The sequence below is a fragment of the Coloeus monedula genome (genome assembly GCF_965178545.1).
Source record: "Coloeus monedula genome assembly, chromosome: 3".
NCBI classification, from domain to species: domain Eukaryota; kingdom Metazoa; phylum Chordata; class Aves; order Passeriformes; family Corvidae; genus Coloeus; species Coloeus monedula.
Genome location: NC_138783.1, coordinates 80,068,580 through 80,083,938, shown reverse-complemented (window position 1 = coordinate 80,083,938; position 15,359 = coordinate 80,068,580). Strand labels below are relative to the sequence as shown.

At 40.3% G+C, this 15,359-nt stretch overlaps 1 protein-coding gene across 4 annotated transcripts in view; it reads right to left on the bottom strand.

Annotated features, from left to right (window-relative positions):
• The window catches only part of CLYBL (citramalyl-CoA lyase), a 192,228-nt gene that overhangs the window by 90,056 nt on the left and 86,813 nt on the right, over positions 1-15,359 (bottom strand). For all 4 annotated transcript variants that reach the window (XM_082279340.1, XM_082279337.1, XM_082279338.1 and 1 more), the window contains exon 2: positions 14,437-14,626. In XM_082279340.1, coding sequence (XP_082135466.1) covers positions 14,437-14,626 — 190 coding nt within the window. The remainder of the gene's footprint in view (positions 1-14,436; positions 14,627-15,359) is intronic.

The following is a 15,359-nucleotide window of genomic DNA, read 5'->3' as shown; positions in this document are numbered from 1 at the left end:
CTGACCCTGATCCATCAGCTTTCAGTAAGCCTTTTACCCATGCCATCATGGACATGACCATTATTTCCTCTTTCCTGTCCTAGCCATTTTTAAATAAAAAGGCCATGGCTTATGTGCTTTGCATGTGTCTCTTGTCAGAGTCTGCTAGGCAAATTTCGATTGCTTAAGGGCCTCAGACAGAAGATACATATCTGATAACCTTGGCATGAAAGAGATAACAAGCTACCAGAAGAGGACAGAAACATTGTTGAGTAGGCACAAAAGCAGACTTTCAAGCACTTAAGAGCGCATTCAGGGATTACCAGTGTGGCTGGGAATAGCACTCTTGAATGCATGTGTCTAAAGTCAACTCAAGGTAACTATATCATGTTCCAGTGCTAAGGATGCTTCAAAATACCTGAAACTGTGCAGCTGTATGATGAAGTAAGAACAAAGTCTATTGTTCACTATATCTATTGATTCTAGCTGGGTAAAGAAGAAGACAGGACAGAACAAGCTTCAGTCATGATTTCATGATAATTACTCAGCACTGGTGAAGCAGCTCCTGAAATACAATCTCCAGCTTTGGCCACTTACTTCAGGAGAGGTGTTGAGAGACTGTGGAGGGCAGTCAAGATGTGAGAAAGCTTTTGACACTGCTGCATAAAGCAACTTCAAGGGAAATGTGCTAATGTGACAAATGATCCCAAATGGAAGTTCTAGTTTCCCCTGCTAGATACATTCACCAGTAAAACACAAAAAAGCCACAATTCTGTAAATGCTCTGCTTGACTCAAGGAATTGGGCTTGATAGCCATGGGAGATTTACTACACATGCAAAGTTTACTAAGCACTTGTGGAGTTCAGGGTGTAAGAAAGCCACTTGTCTGGCTGACAAGGTGGGAACTTCCAGTGTGTAACTTGCCCATTTAAAAGGTAGTACAAGCTCTCTTTTCTTGAAGAGTGAGAGTAAAAAAAGGGCCTATAGGAAGCCCATGTGAAATCCCAGGCAAGACTTCATTGAGCTGAGAGGCTGCTGCTTTGTTCCACTGCTCCTCAGCAGCACTTCATTTGCTTCATTAGCATTTCCTCACACTCTGTCTTCCACTTACCAACTTTTGGACCACATTGGAAAAGAGCCTCCTTAGCTCCAGCTCCAGGGGACACAACCAGCTAACAGATGTTGCCTCTGCCATTATCTGGGCTTCCTGCCGCTACCCATTAAATATGCACAACGTAAATTATTATGATTATTATTATATTTTTTTACCTTAGTTGGCTTGCCAAGAATATATGGCTTTGAAAGGTGAGACTTGTGGCTCTGTTCACTGCTAGTAGCACTATGAAATCCCAGAGATTCCATTGAAAAAAAAAAGGGGAGCTCTCAGAGAGCCCTTGCTTATGACAAAGAGCTTCTGCTCTTCCTGCAGGAAACATCATCCCCATGGAGGCATGAGCCATGCAATGTTCTGTTATGTAGCACTGCACCTCAATGAAGAGGTGGATGTAGGAGGAGGTGATGTCTGATGACCAGGAATGGCAATTGCTGTCAGAGGCTAGAAGCCAGTTGCTCTTTCTGATAGTTTCTGTCAATTCATATCAAGCACTACTCAGAGGTTTCTCAGTGCATGAATCACCTCCAGCTACAAAATAGAGCATATGTGTGCAGGGCTGCTTGTAATAGCCTCAAGCACTGAAAACCACAACCCACCTTCACATTTCTGGATATTTCTTTTTCTCCTCAGCACTTCCACTGTAGCTCATGGATGATAAGCAAATTTGACAACATGAAGCCAGATTCTGAGGTCAGGTGCTCTGGCTGGCAATGCTCAGGGGATGCTGCTGCTGTTTTTCACGTGTTGGCCGTTAATGAGCTTCTACAGAGCCTCTACTCCAGAAAAACACATGCTCAGATACAAGAGTGTTGGGTGGCAAAGCCAAGCATCCTTCATCCCTCCCTCCCCATTCAATGACCTCTTTCACAGTCAGGCAGCAGCCAGTCACAGCAGGCATAGGATCATGTGGAGGAAGGGTCTTCTGCTCAGTAAGCCCATTTTCCCCTAGCATCTCCATCTCTCTCTTCCAGAGACTGAAGGCAGATGATGAGTATCCAGTCAGGTGATGTGGTTGCAGCTCTCTGGTCATGTAACAGTCTCATTCCACATAATCTTTTTTTATTTCTCATTTGACAGCTGCTTCCATGTGAAAAATGAAGAGCTAAGCCTATTGACACAAGCTGAGGAGATAAACAAACATTTTAAAAACAACCTGTCTTACGGGCCAAATCTGTATACCTTCCAACTCAGCAAACCTGGAAACAAAATGCCATAGCATTGCTCATTACTTAAGGGGGAAGGAAAGATAGATCCTTTATCAAGGACCACGTGCTTCTGGAAGACATCAAGTTCATGTCCTTCCTGATGTGAGAAATCACAGGTACATTCTACTCCTATTTCTCTGAACATTCTCACCACCTCAGAGGGCTGTGGCAATGGCTAAAAGATATGTGTGTGCTTTAAAGCACCAGGCTTATAGACTGTTGCATATGGAAATAATAATATAAAACACATTTGGAGGACAGATTTTTGAAAAAGAGCCACAACAGAGGGCAAACAACTATTTCCCATTCCTATTAGGGTTCACTATCTTTGGTGCAAAATGCACACAACAGAGTATAAATCTTGGTCTTGTTGATGCCAAATGATCTGAGTTTTCCCAGTGAAAAAATGGTTCCAAGGTTCTTCCTCATGGCACTGACTTCAGAGGAGGATAGATAGATTGGCAACTTAGATATTTCATGCTCTCATTTGTAATTATTGAAATTCTCTATTTGATAAGCAGGAAGAAATTTATGAGACAAGATGGAAGCCAAAAGAAGTTATCATAAAATCTGTACTGGATCAAAATCGCTGAATACGATGTTGCAAAATCTAGAAGAAATTGTTTGTCATGTTATTGTGACTGGTAAGTTTATTAAGTGGATTCTTCTTAACTCTCCACACAGAAAAGTACTAATTTCATTATTTCAATGCTGCAACTTTGATTAAGTAAAGCCTCAGATTCTAACCACAGAGCTTTAAAAATAATTTACAGGAGATGTATACTTCACAAGTTTAAGTAATAAAAGTTTTGTTCTGCAACTGTGGTGTGGACAAAGACTTTTTAATTGAAATATGATGTGGTATATACCCTTACAGCTAATCAGTCTATCGATGCTTAGAATAAGGTATTGCAGGACAAGCAAGTTCAGTGTCCCGCTCATCCCCTGTACCACTGCCTGTGGCAACTGTCCCAGAACTGTTCTTCAAAGGACGTAAGGAGAACTTAATCAGGGTCTCTGTGGATGGGCCTTTCAGTAAAGGGATGAGTGCTTCTTGAGCACTGCTGCCAGTCTTTGGCTCCTACAGCTGGAATGCAGAGACAGCCCCTCAGGACAGGAGAAGGCCTCGGTGGCTATCCCATGCTCATTTGGATAACTGGGAATTAGTCACAAGGCATGTATAAGTCAACGTGTGGGTTAATATATGAATTATCAATTGTGTTATCTCTTCCTACTCAGTGTATTTCCTTTGTATTTGAGGCAGAACATGACCACTCCCAGATTTCACCTCATGAATATTTTTCCTTCCTGCACTATTTGTGCCATTTATCTTGTCCTATATTCACTTTCTTTTTTCCCCTACTTTTGGGAAAAGCATCTAATATCCCTGTAGCATTAGTTTTTCTTTGTTAATGTCAAAAAATGTTAATCCGTGAAGACTTGCTTCCTAGATAATGTTAATTCAGCTGCCAGTTTTATAATAGGATTATGCTTTCCAGGATTTAAAAATCCCACTTGTTAGCTACAAAACAGACTTCTACTAACAGCTATAAAATCTAATTTAATCCCTATTGGCATTAACTAAATAGCTGAGGTATAATTTCTGTCTAGCTGCACTTAACACCCTGCTATTGCCATAAATATATAAAATTCCCTTTGAAGTTATAAAAGAAACTGTTTGGTAGGATAAACAGGGTCTCGTGAGTCCAATCATATGTTATCTCCAAGGCATAACAAATGTTGTTTACATATTGTAAAGATTTTGTGGACAGCATATTTAAATAGATTCATCCATGTTTACATGTATTAATTTGCCCTTTTTCTCAAGAAAATGCATACTAAATTATGATCTATAAATATTCTATTTAAAAATAATTGGTTAATGAGTGGAAGATTGGGTCTGTGCGAAATCAAAGCTTAAAATGTAACCAAATAACTTGACAAAGCTGGAAGAAAATACCAATTTGTTCAACATATCCCCTTTTAATGCACAATTGTATTGTGAAACCTTAGAAGATAAAGTTATCTTGAGTCTGGCATAGGAGCAGCTATTTTGAGGCAAACCACTAAGGGGCTAACAAGTAACAAGTAAGGAGGAAAGAATAAGCAAGCCATGGTTTATAATCATCCTAAAATGAACAGCCAGGATCTTTATAACCATTTTCTCCCAAATGAGGAACAACACGAGGATTTATGGTCTTCTGGAGCTCAGTGATCAAAATAAAGAAAAGTATTTATAATTATTTTCTCCCAATCTTGAAATTACTGGTAAGTACATTGTTCTGGAGAGGGTAGCCCTACTGCACTGCAGTGAAAGAAGGATACCAAAAGAGCCATTACAGTGATCCACAGTAGGCAGCATTATGTTATGCAGGAGTTAAAGCAGCAATCTCAGAGCAACCAAGCTGCCTTAAAGATAGAAATTGTTAGTCAAACTCAGAAAACACCAGAATTTCATTTATGCTTTCAAAAAGATGCAAAGTGCTGATCAGACTCCACCATCAGCTTATCACTTCCCTTATTGATAGACAAAAAGGCAGTTCACATTGTGATATTATAGCCAAAAAGAAAGATGAACAACCTCAGCAAAGTAGCTGACATTAACATCCAAATCTATAGCAGGCTGGATTTGCAGATGTGTGCAGTTGTTTCTGGAGAGTTGCTCAATATACTTTGGACAGTACATTTAGATGTGCTAACAACTGCACATGCTCCATACAGATACAAAAACTGCTGCCAAAATAGCAACTTTCAAATGCAGCTGGATGTTTTGACTTGCCCATAATGAAGAATAAATTTGGCAAGTTTTTCATTTCTTTGAAAAAGAATTTCTTGCTTGGAAGCCCAGACTCTGGGTATGGCAATGTGTAACCTAGGGATGCATTATTAGCTGTCATGCCCCTGGAGTCTACTGCATACTATGTAGCCAGCAGAGCTGTGCAGGTTTAGATAGGAATAAGCAAATGCATGTAGTTCCTAATGCTCCACCCCTGTTTATCATAGCTTTTATGACAGGGACTAGAAAAATCCCAAGACTTGCATATTGTGTTCTGTTCTGTATAGGACTGCACATTAGATTCATGGATCTGGATGCCCTCCATGATCAGTAAACCAGAGATTTTGGGTATCAGCTTGTTCCATGAAAGAGTATTCTTTTGGTGTATAAAGCACAGCTTAATATACAGTCTTTCACAATTCGGAGAAGAAAGTAATTCACAGAATATGTAAAAACCAGGGCTTTAAGAAATCATAATCCATGTGTTTTGTCTTCTGTTGAACAGAGATAAATTGCTCCACTCTAAGTTAAAGGGAAGTCATGGCATGGGTTTAGTTCATGGTGGAAATAGAAGGCTGGTTTTAGACAGTTCTACACTTATTTTGCAACTGGCACAGTCCACATGCCTTCAATTCAATATATGGTGGTGTATAGGGGGAAGAAACTCAAACTCCCTAAGGGCTTAATTCTGAGTTACTAATTTAGACACAAATGTCCTTAATTCATTGTGAAATGCCATTTGAATAAGGACAGCAGAATCCACAGCACCATCAGCATTGTGGACTCCTGGTCATACAGTGGAAGGAAATGAGGCTTTTGCACAGGTACTGGTTTCTAGAAAAATAACAGACGAACCCAAAGATACAGATGTTAAATATCATACATTCAGCTGACACCTGCCAAGCTTCCCAAGCCTAACTGTGACCACACACGTCCTCACCTTCATCTGCAACTTCATCCTCACCTTCATCTGCAATGTATATGGTTATGCTGTTTCTCCACCTGACATCAAAAATTCTTTTCTCTTGCCCAGCATCTCACCACATTTCCTTGTTTTGCTACCTAATAACACTACAAACCCCAAGTGAACAGGTAGTGTTCAAACAGTTTGGTAAAATAAACCACAGATTTTCCCATAATCTTCTGAGTATCTCTGAGTTTCTTCCTCCTCCTCAGTGGGACAGGTCCAGCTTTGATGGCACCAATGCATTGGGAAGAGTACCATGCATTTTCACCTTTCCTCCTCTACCTGTCTTGTCCAAATCAGACCACAGGACCACTATACCACTGTGACCAAAGAGATACCTTGTAGACAAGGTTACCAAAGAGGGCAAGGGCTGTATTCTCTATGTGTCCTACCACTTTCTGGTCCATGTCTTTGTTAATGGGGTCTGTGGATTTCCTCACTCTTCACTTGCCACTCTTGTTTTGGAAGCATGGGCCTTGCAATAAGGAAGGATAAGCAGGGTGGACTACTGGTTAGGAGCACAATGGAATCTTAGGTTCAAGACTAGGTTTTAAGATTAATTGCAATAGAAACCTGGATACACAAACACATTCCAACACCTGCTCACTGCCAACAAAAAAAAGCAAAGGAGGCCTGGAGCAAATGGTGTTAAATGCTGTGACTGCAGTAGGGGCAGTACCTTTATGTTTTCCTCACCCCTGGTGCCATTGCAGCCCTGACAACACAACACAGCACAACACAACACAACACAACACAACACAACACATGGCTTTGCATACAAAAAAAAGTGCCCAAATTTGATCCTACGGATTGTTTCTCAGCTACCATGTGAACTGAACTTTTTAATATTAGCTTGATTTTCTGTAGCACACTTGAAACAATATCTTCCTTCAAACTAAGAGCTAGATGCTCCATGGAGGAGCCAGGTCCTTCCTGCTACAAGAACAGATGAAATATTGAAAATTGGTCCAGAAATGTGTAGCAACACATTCTAGTCCTGCAGTTAGCCTTCAGTACCGAGGTGTGCTGATGTGCCTGCAGACAGTAAGCTACACACAAAGAACTGAACTACTGTGACTTACAAGTCCTACAAATATTAACTGTATGTTTTAAAATATTTTCCCAGGTCTATTAATGTATTCCTGTCTTCAATCCCTGTTAATATTGAGCCAAGACATTTTCCATAAGTTGCTAGACACCATTCTGTCAGCAGTAATAGTTATGTCAGTACATGTCCAAGTCAAACTTAATTGGATACATCTGAATCAGTGGAAAAGAAATAACTGGCAATTCAAAGGTTCTGCTCGAAAAGAAACATGCATTACTGAGCTCATTAAGAAGAAAATTGCTGAATATTGCGATCTCCTTATGAATCCTCAAATCTTTATGTAAGGAAGATGATTGGCTTGTAGAGTAAAACAATAGGAACAAAAACTTTTATTGTCACAGTCAGTACTCAGGAGTGGCAGTTCTTCCAGGACCATGGTGGGATTAATGAGGAAATGAAAACACTTTACAACTTTCATAAAAATGTATATTCATCAGAACTCTTCAAGGATCAAAAAGGCCTTGCAGAGTTTCACTGTACAGTTCAGCTTCCCTACAATAAACCAGAGAGACTTCTGGACTCCCCAATTCCTACAGAAGAAATTTCCCATGCTACTCAGACTTTTAATAATGGCAAGCCACTGGGGAAAGCAGCATTCCCATTTTAATTTTGTGCATCTTTTGAAGAGAAGTCACCCTACTATGCGCCTGTGTACATTTAATCATTCTCTACACACTTTATCAGCAAGCCTTCTCCCTGTAGGAGGAATACAATTAGGTACAGTACTAATTTATTATAAATAAAGCAAAGACCTGGTAAAATAACCTAGTTATCAATGTTTCATGCAACTGTGCCTATGAAGTACTAGCTAACAGTTTCACTATGAGCCTAGAGAAATACCTGCAGCATTGATAAATCCTAACCAACACGGCTTTATTAAAAAAAAAAAAGAAATTATCATCATATAATACAGGAAAACTGTTGGTTTTAATTGAAGTAACTAGAGATTTATGAAAACCAACTGGAGCTTTCTTCCACTAATACTAAAAATCCTTCAATAAGATCAATAAGGAAATGCATCTCAACAAATAAAGCCTTGATTTTTTTTTTTTTGTATACCATGCTGACCCATTTTATGTATTTATCTCCACCCCCGAATTTAGTTGAAGTGTTGTTTTATATGCAAGAGCCTCTTCTCATCAATGATAGGAATAAAAAGGTCAGAAGGTCTCAGATTAAGGGAAAAATGGTAGGCAAGGATGCCCTCTCTCCGGCATGCTATTTGTTCTGACCCCAGGATCAGATCACTAGAGAGATGGAGGAGGCATCTCACAGGGAGAAATCTCCATAAAATCAGCATGTTTGCAGATGATCTGCTCTTAACTGTAATGAACTCAGACTTATCTCTTACATATGTGTTATTCATAACACTTTGGAAAGTGGTTGGGCTTTAATACTATTTTTTGAAACAGTCAATTCAAAAGAATGAACTGATTTTTCCTTCTTCCATGATACAGCACAGTGGTCTTTTAAGTGGCTCCAAGATATCAGGTAGGAACACATTTATGCTATGATTCTAAGAGGACATGCTGCACATTAGCAAAATAGGTCCTTCCCTATACCTCCTCTTAACACAACCAAACTTCCCCTCACTGCTGAGGAAAGTGGGGAGAACAGGAGAGGCTCAGGAGCCACCACTTCCCCTCTTGAGGAAGGGACAGGGGAAAGCACAGAGCTGAGGCTTCCTCTTCCCCAGCTTCTCTTGCTCAAGTGCTGGAGGAGAGGGCAACTTTTTTTCTAAAAGAGACAAAGAGATATAATGATGATTCACATTAAATAGGGCTTAGGAGCTTAAACTCTAATCAGTCTGACATAATTTTACAGTGCAGCCCTGAATATCAATAATTTTTTATTGGATGAATGAGGTCTATATAGTTCCTGAGGAACAACAATAAAATTTCCTATTTCCAAGTGCTTTATGTTAGAGGAGTGCACAGACATTTCTCAGCCATATGTACACTCCAAGGGATTGCTTTTACACCTCTGATACAAAAAAAAACATGAGCAGAGGGAACACGGGGCTTTGTTTTGATTCTTAATTATAACACTGGCATTCCCCATGGAAAGAAAAGGCCAAATCCTCGCACTTTCAAAATTTGCCTGAGAGAATTTTCAAAGGTCATCTTTGGCAGGAGGGACTGTGCCCTGCTTGGCCTGATGGTACACTAAAGGGAGCTGCAGAGCGTACCGTATAACCCAGTTCTTCAAAACCACCCTGCAGACCACAAACAAGATAAAGCCACGAATAGCATTGGTTTGGAGGCATCAAAATTCTTCAAAACTTGCCAAGGATTGAGAAAGATATATAAACACTACAGTAGCAACCCCAACCATTCTCTTGCTAGGCTGACCTGGCAGCTAACACCTCCTGGATGCTCTGAAGAACAGCATGACCAAGACAGGAACCTGCTAGAAAAAATGCAGTTCTAGAAAACTCTCTTGTAAGGGTGGTAACCTTACATAACCCATGGGAACAAACTACAAAATCTCAGCTCACTATGCCCCTGGAAAATGAACGCACTGACATGGAAATATTCCTTACTCCAACAGGAAGAGAAAACTTTTCTACCTGATAATAGGTCCACCTGACCTACAAGCACAGTGAGTAATGCAGCTCTAGAGAGGAAAGCCATAGCAGGGACTGCTGGCTTGGCTGAGAGCCCTTGAGACAGCTCAGCTCCTACACAGAGATCTTTCAATTTCATAAGATGCAATTCAGCTTGCTGGCTTTTTATGAATCATACAAGCATATCAATGGAGCCATTTTAAAAACCTTTTTATTTCTTACAATCAAAATGAAGGCATATTCAGACCTTTTCCTGTGAAGAGCTGAAATAGATATAGGCTATTTTTGTCTCTAAGAGTGTGATACATTTGCGACATATCAACACGGCAATCTGTATTATTTCTAATTTTATATTTTTAGAATTTTTATTTGAACTGTTCACTTTAAAATATCACCAAGCCTGTAATTCTGAGTGATATCTTTAAAATGTATAACAACACTTGAGAAACCTTACATATACATCAGTGGTGAAGAAATCCTATCTTCATCTCTGAATAGTATCTCAGGGAAGGTAACTTCCCTTTACTACTATTCAATTCTTCCCACAACCAAAACTTAAATTTCTGTTGTAGAAATTCCCTATGTCTTACAGAGTCAGAAACCTGGAGAGGCAGCTTACAGTCTACATCATGTGACACTATGCATTTGAACCTCTAAAAACAGCATGTGGATCCCCAACCAGGATTTGAGAACAGCATGACTTGTAGGGTATGTTCAGCAAGACTAAAGCTACCTTTGTAAAAGAAATCTTCCACAATACCAGCATATTTCCTATCACCTTTCCTATTCTGAATTTTTGAAGACCTCCTACCTCTCTGTCTAGTACCATAGGTGTCGCAAAAGCCCCTGTGCTACTCATGCCAGGATCAGGTCTAACCCTACTTTCAGGGTTAGTACTCAGCACACTATAACTTTGCTTTTTAGCCATTTCTTCCCACTGGTTCTCCTCAAAAAATTCACTGAAAAATTGTCTCCTTGTGAATGCTGTGAGGTTTTTTCTGTTTTTCTGATTCAGTCAAAATACCAGCTAGAAAATAAGATTGAAAAGAAGGAGAAGGAGATGACACCTGAAGTTGTGGCCAGTGCTGTAACTCTTGAAGGTAAGAAATGCAGGCACTGAAATGGTAAGGAGATTATGGTATGGCTATGGGTTCCCCTCTTCTGGTGCTCTCTGTGAGCCATTAGAAAACATAATCGTGAGGGTAAGGCACAGGGGAGAAAATATTTCAAAACTTTATTGAGAGAAAATATTGCATAGAAAATAGTTAAATATTTTTATTTTATGCCTGCAGCTTCAAAAGCTGCTACTGCAACCAAATGAAGTTTTGCAAATGTTAACAGTTTCAGTAATAAGAAGCTCATCCTCCTCGTTTCCTTCTGAATGAGCTACCAAATAGAGCTGCTGACGTTCCAGATTATTGATCTCCCAAATTTTAACTTAAACCTAATATAAACCACACAGCGGCTTGTTAAAATAGACCCATTAGATGTGGTTCAAACTTGCTGCTTGGACTTGATGCAAATGAAAATCTGTAGAGAGGTAAGTTTGGCCTAAGGCACTGTGAACCTTCAGTCAGGTCCTGGTTTTCCCCAAATTCAACATTTCTGCAGCAGTTTGAAGGAAGTCCATAAGTAGCATTTTAAGTACTATAAGACACAGCAATAAATAGTCAAATTCATCAGTACTATTTAAGAATAATGAATAAAGGACAGACTCAGTGTTGCTGTGTTTCCTAGAGGACTTTTTTTCTCCCTCAGTTTGAAATGACCCATTTGCAATGGGCCACTGAACACTGTACTTCAATGCATGTTCTTGACATATCTTTCACACAAAGTCCCCAAACACCTCATAAACATTAATAAATAAAGCTGCAAGAGCAATAATAATTTCAGCTTCACATTCATAGAACCTAAGACTCAAAATCTTCCTGAGTATCTGTGGCAGATCTAAAAATGAAATTCAAACTTCTGATCACTTTGAATTAGGCTTCTCTACTAAATCATGCAATCACACAGTCTAATTCAGGTTGGAAGAGATCTCAGGAGACCACCTCATCCATCTGCCTCCTCAAAGCAGCACTAACTACTGCTCTACACCAAGCTGATCACAGCTTCATCCAGCCAAGGCTTGAATACCCTCAGGGAGGGAGGATACACCACCAATGGACAATCTCTTCCAGTCTCAGACCACCTGCATGGGCAAGACATTTTTCCCTTGTCTCCAGTCAGCATCTCCCCTCATGCAACCTGTGCCCAGTTTTTTTCCTTGCCCCATTTCTGAGCTCCTCTGAGAAGAGTCTGGCTCTGCACCATTCAGCTGCCCTCAGGAAGCAAAGTCTCCATCAAGACCCAACTCAGTCATCTCATCTCCGGGTTGAAAAAACTCAGCTCCTCAGCCTCTCCTCCTGTGCCATGACCAGCCTGATGGCCCTTCTGGGCTCCTTTTTTGTCCTGGGATCCACAGCTTGGCATGGACACTCCAGAAAGAGACTGTCAAATTCAAGTGGAGGGGAAGGACCTGTTCCCTGACCTGCTGGGTGCAGCTGTGCCAGCGCAGCTCTGGCGGTGGTTGGCCACCTTTGCTGCAAGGACACACCACTGACACTGTGCAGCTTGTTGTACAAGAGCACCCAGGGCCTTTTTGGCAGAGATGCCTTTCTCCAGGCTTCAGGAACATTCCCCAGCCTTGACCTTTCAGTGATGACAGACAGCAGCTTCATGATGACACAAGACAACTCCCTCAGAGGCCTCCAGTGTGTCCTATCTGGTCCCATAGACCAGCTTATTTTAAAAGACCCTAATTCGATGCTCCTCTACTGTGGCTGCTCCCTCCCTCCCCCAAGTTTTGCTTCTAGGCCTGAGACTGAGCAGACTGACAGTAAAGCCTGAAGTGTCATGGAGCAGTGCATCCATTTGACTGGTTTTCCTTCTCATTTTCACTGCTGATACACTTGTAGTAGCCATTCTTGCTATCCTGCTCATCCCTCACCAGTGTTGATTTCAGACAAGCTCTGAACTTCCTCACTGTGCTCCTACAAGCCTGGACCACACTTTTGTGTTGCTTCTTGGTAGCTTATCCCCACTTCTACCTCCTGTCTGCTTTCTTTTTGCATTTAAGCTCAGGCAGGGGCTCATCTGTCATCTCAAGTTTCTATTACCAATTTTCCCCCTAATTTCTTTGAAATCTTATACCCAGTGGCACAACTTCACTTCAACAGAGGTAGAATTTTACCACCCTTGAGAAATTACTACTGTCTACTTTGTCATCTTGATCACAAAATTTTGTTTTTCTGTCATTGTTTATTACAAATAAATGCTTATGCTATAAATTATTTGATATAATTAAGCTGCACCTAAAAATATTTCAGTTTGGTACACAACTACACAACTACAATCTTGTACAATCTTACAGCAGCAGCCTCTGAAATATGATGAAACAATACTAATTCACCGTGACAGGATATATAATCTTAGTCTTTCAACACAGAATTTTAGCAACTGAGAAATGCTTTCCAATCATCTTCAGCAGCACACAGGAACATCCAGCAGTGCTATTTTCACTTTTCCAAATTAAAATAGGCACATGCAAACTCTGTAAAGTTTTTCCTTTCCAACATACCTGTAAAGAGCTGAAAGTTAAAGAGAGCACTATCAAAGAGAACCCTTCTGGAAAGCATTAACTCAGAAAAAAAAGGAAAGAATAAAATTTGATCTGCATTTTTGAAAGGACATGGGAAAATTTTCAAGTCTGTTTTCCTAACTTTCTGGACAAGACATTTATACTCAAACCATAAACACTGCTTGCTGTAGTTTGAAGCACTGAGACAGAGTTAGGAAAACAAACAAATATGAAAATGATGCGACAGCAAACTTATATTCCTGCTGAGAAATAGCTTTCACTAGGAAAAATTTACACCAATTTCTTGTGTACGTTGTTTAAGATGGCTGACTTGGCAGTTATATTTAAGGTTGGACTCAGTGATCTTAAAGGTCTTTTCCAACCCAAATGATTCTATGATTCTAAGATGTGGAACATAATAAAACGGTTACTTTCATATATTAAAAAAAAAAAATCTTGCAAGCGAAACTTGCTAGATCATTCTCTCTTTTTTCACAGTTTAATGTTAACAAAAATTTGGCGCAAGTACTTGACACATCCACATCTATCTCCCACTCTGCTCTCCATCTCTGTTCCAAACGCTGATATGATCTAACTTCTCCTTCCTTGAGAAACACCCCTAACAGCATTTTCCCCCAAAATTTCAAGAGGTATGTCTTTCCAAACACCCCAAGGCTCAAATCCAGGCTCACACTGTTTTGCTCACAATCTGAAGATGCTTTTGTTTCAACAACAAACCACCCACCTGGTGATTCTGAACTAACGCTTCCTTTCCCACTTCTCTTCTTACACTTTGTTTCTTCCTCTTCCCCAAGAAATGTATTGCAATAATAACAGTATCTCCCACTCTTCTGTGATTACAGCTTATGCCCAGTTCTGTATTCCTGCAAAACTCCCCCCTCACTTACTCACACGGATCTCTTTGAATTCTGGGTAACCAGATTTTCCCAACGCCTTCACAAAGCCTATCACTGTGACATTATTTTGTGTATCTTAAGACTTATCTTTGTCTTTCTGGTTGTCACTTCCCCAAGGCAAAGGCAGTGTTTTTCCACAAGTTCTCTTTAGTGCTGATTATATCACACAGATAATTTTTAATTACCTTTCTGTTCAGAGCCACACCATCTTCACAGTCCAACACTGCACAATCTACGTTTAGTGATGGGATTTTTCTTATCTTCTTTTCATCATCTGCAGGTACATACAGCACAGCCCGTCTGGGAACATATTTGTGTGATGATGTAAGGCGATAACTAAGCCTAGGAACACCAGCTGGCAGAGGAGAATCCACCCTGTAAAGGATATTGTGGAAATTAGACTATTGGCTACAACGCTGTAACTAATTCTCGACTATATTTTAAAAGCAAAACATTCATACCCAGATAGTGGCTGGTTTTGGGCTATTTATGTATTTTTTTCCCTTTGGAAGAGCCAAATTAGGGGAGATATCAGTATTAGAGTTAATTACAATATAAAACTCCAAACCCACTGTGTTCAATAGAAGTTGCAAACTTAAACAATCATAACTGATGACCTGCCAGGACTGAGGTTTATCCATGCAGCCTTAATTACACTGCCCGTTCTGGGTGCTATGGCAAGTATGAAATACAGCAGGATGGTGGTTGGTTTTTTCCCTGTCATAGCACTCCTCTGCAGGATGCAGACTGTGCTGGGAATGGATCAGGATTGCTTTGGGGAGGAGGCTGCTATCTGCCATGTTTCCTCCAGGAGCTGGATGTCATGCTGTGAATGAAGCAGGGGTATTGGTTAAAACAAATACAGGTTTGTGAAGTTCATTTTGCAACCTTAGCATTGTATCAGCACATGTATTTGCATGCAAATTTTAAATAAGCAAGATGGATGGAGGGGGAAACGAAGAAAACAGGATGAAAACTCCATGTAGTGTGTAACCCCACTACTCTCTGCAGACCTTCAGATCCACAGCACAGACTTCCATTGACAGAGCTCAAAAACCCACCAGCATCATTAGCAGGTTTTTGGCTGTGGTGTCTTTTAAAATTTGTA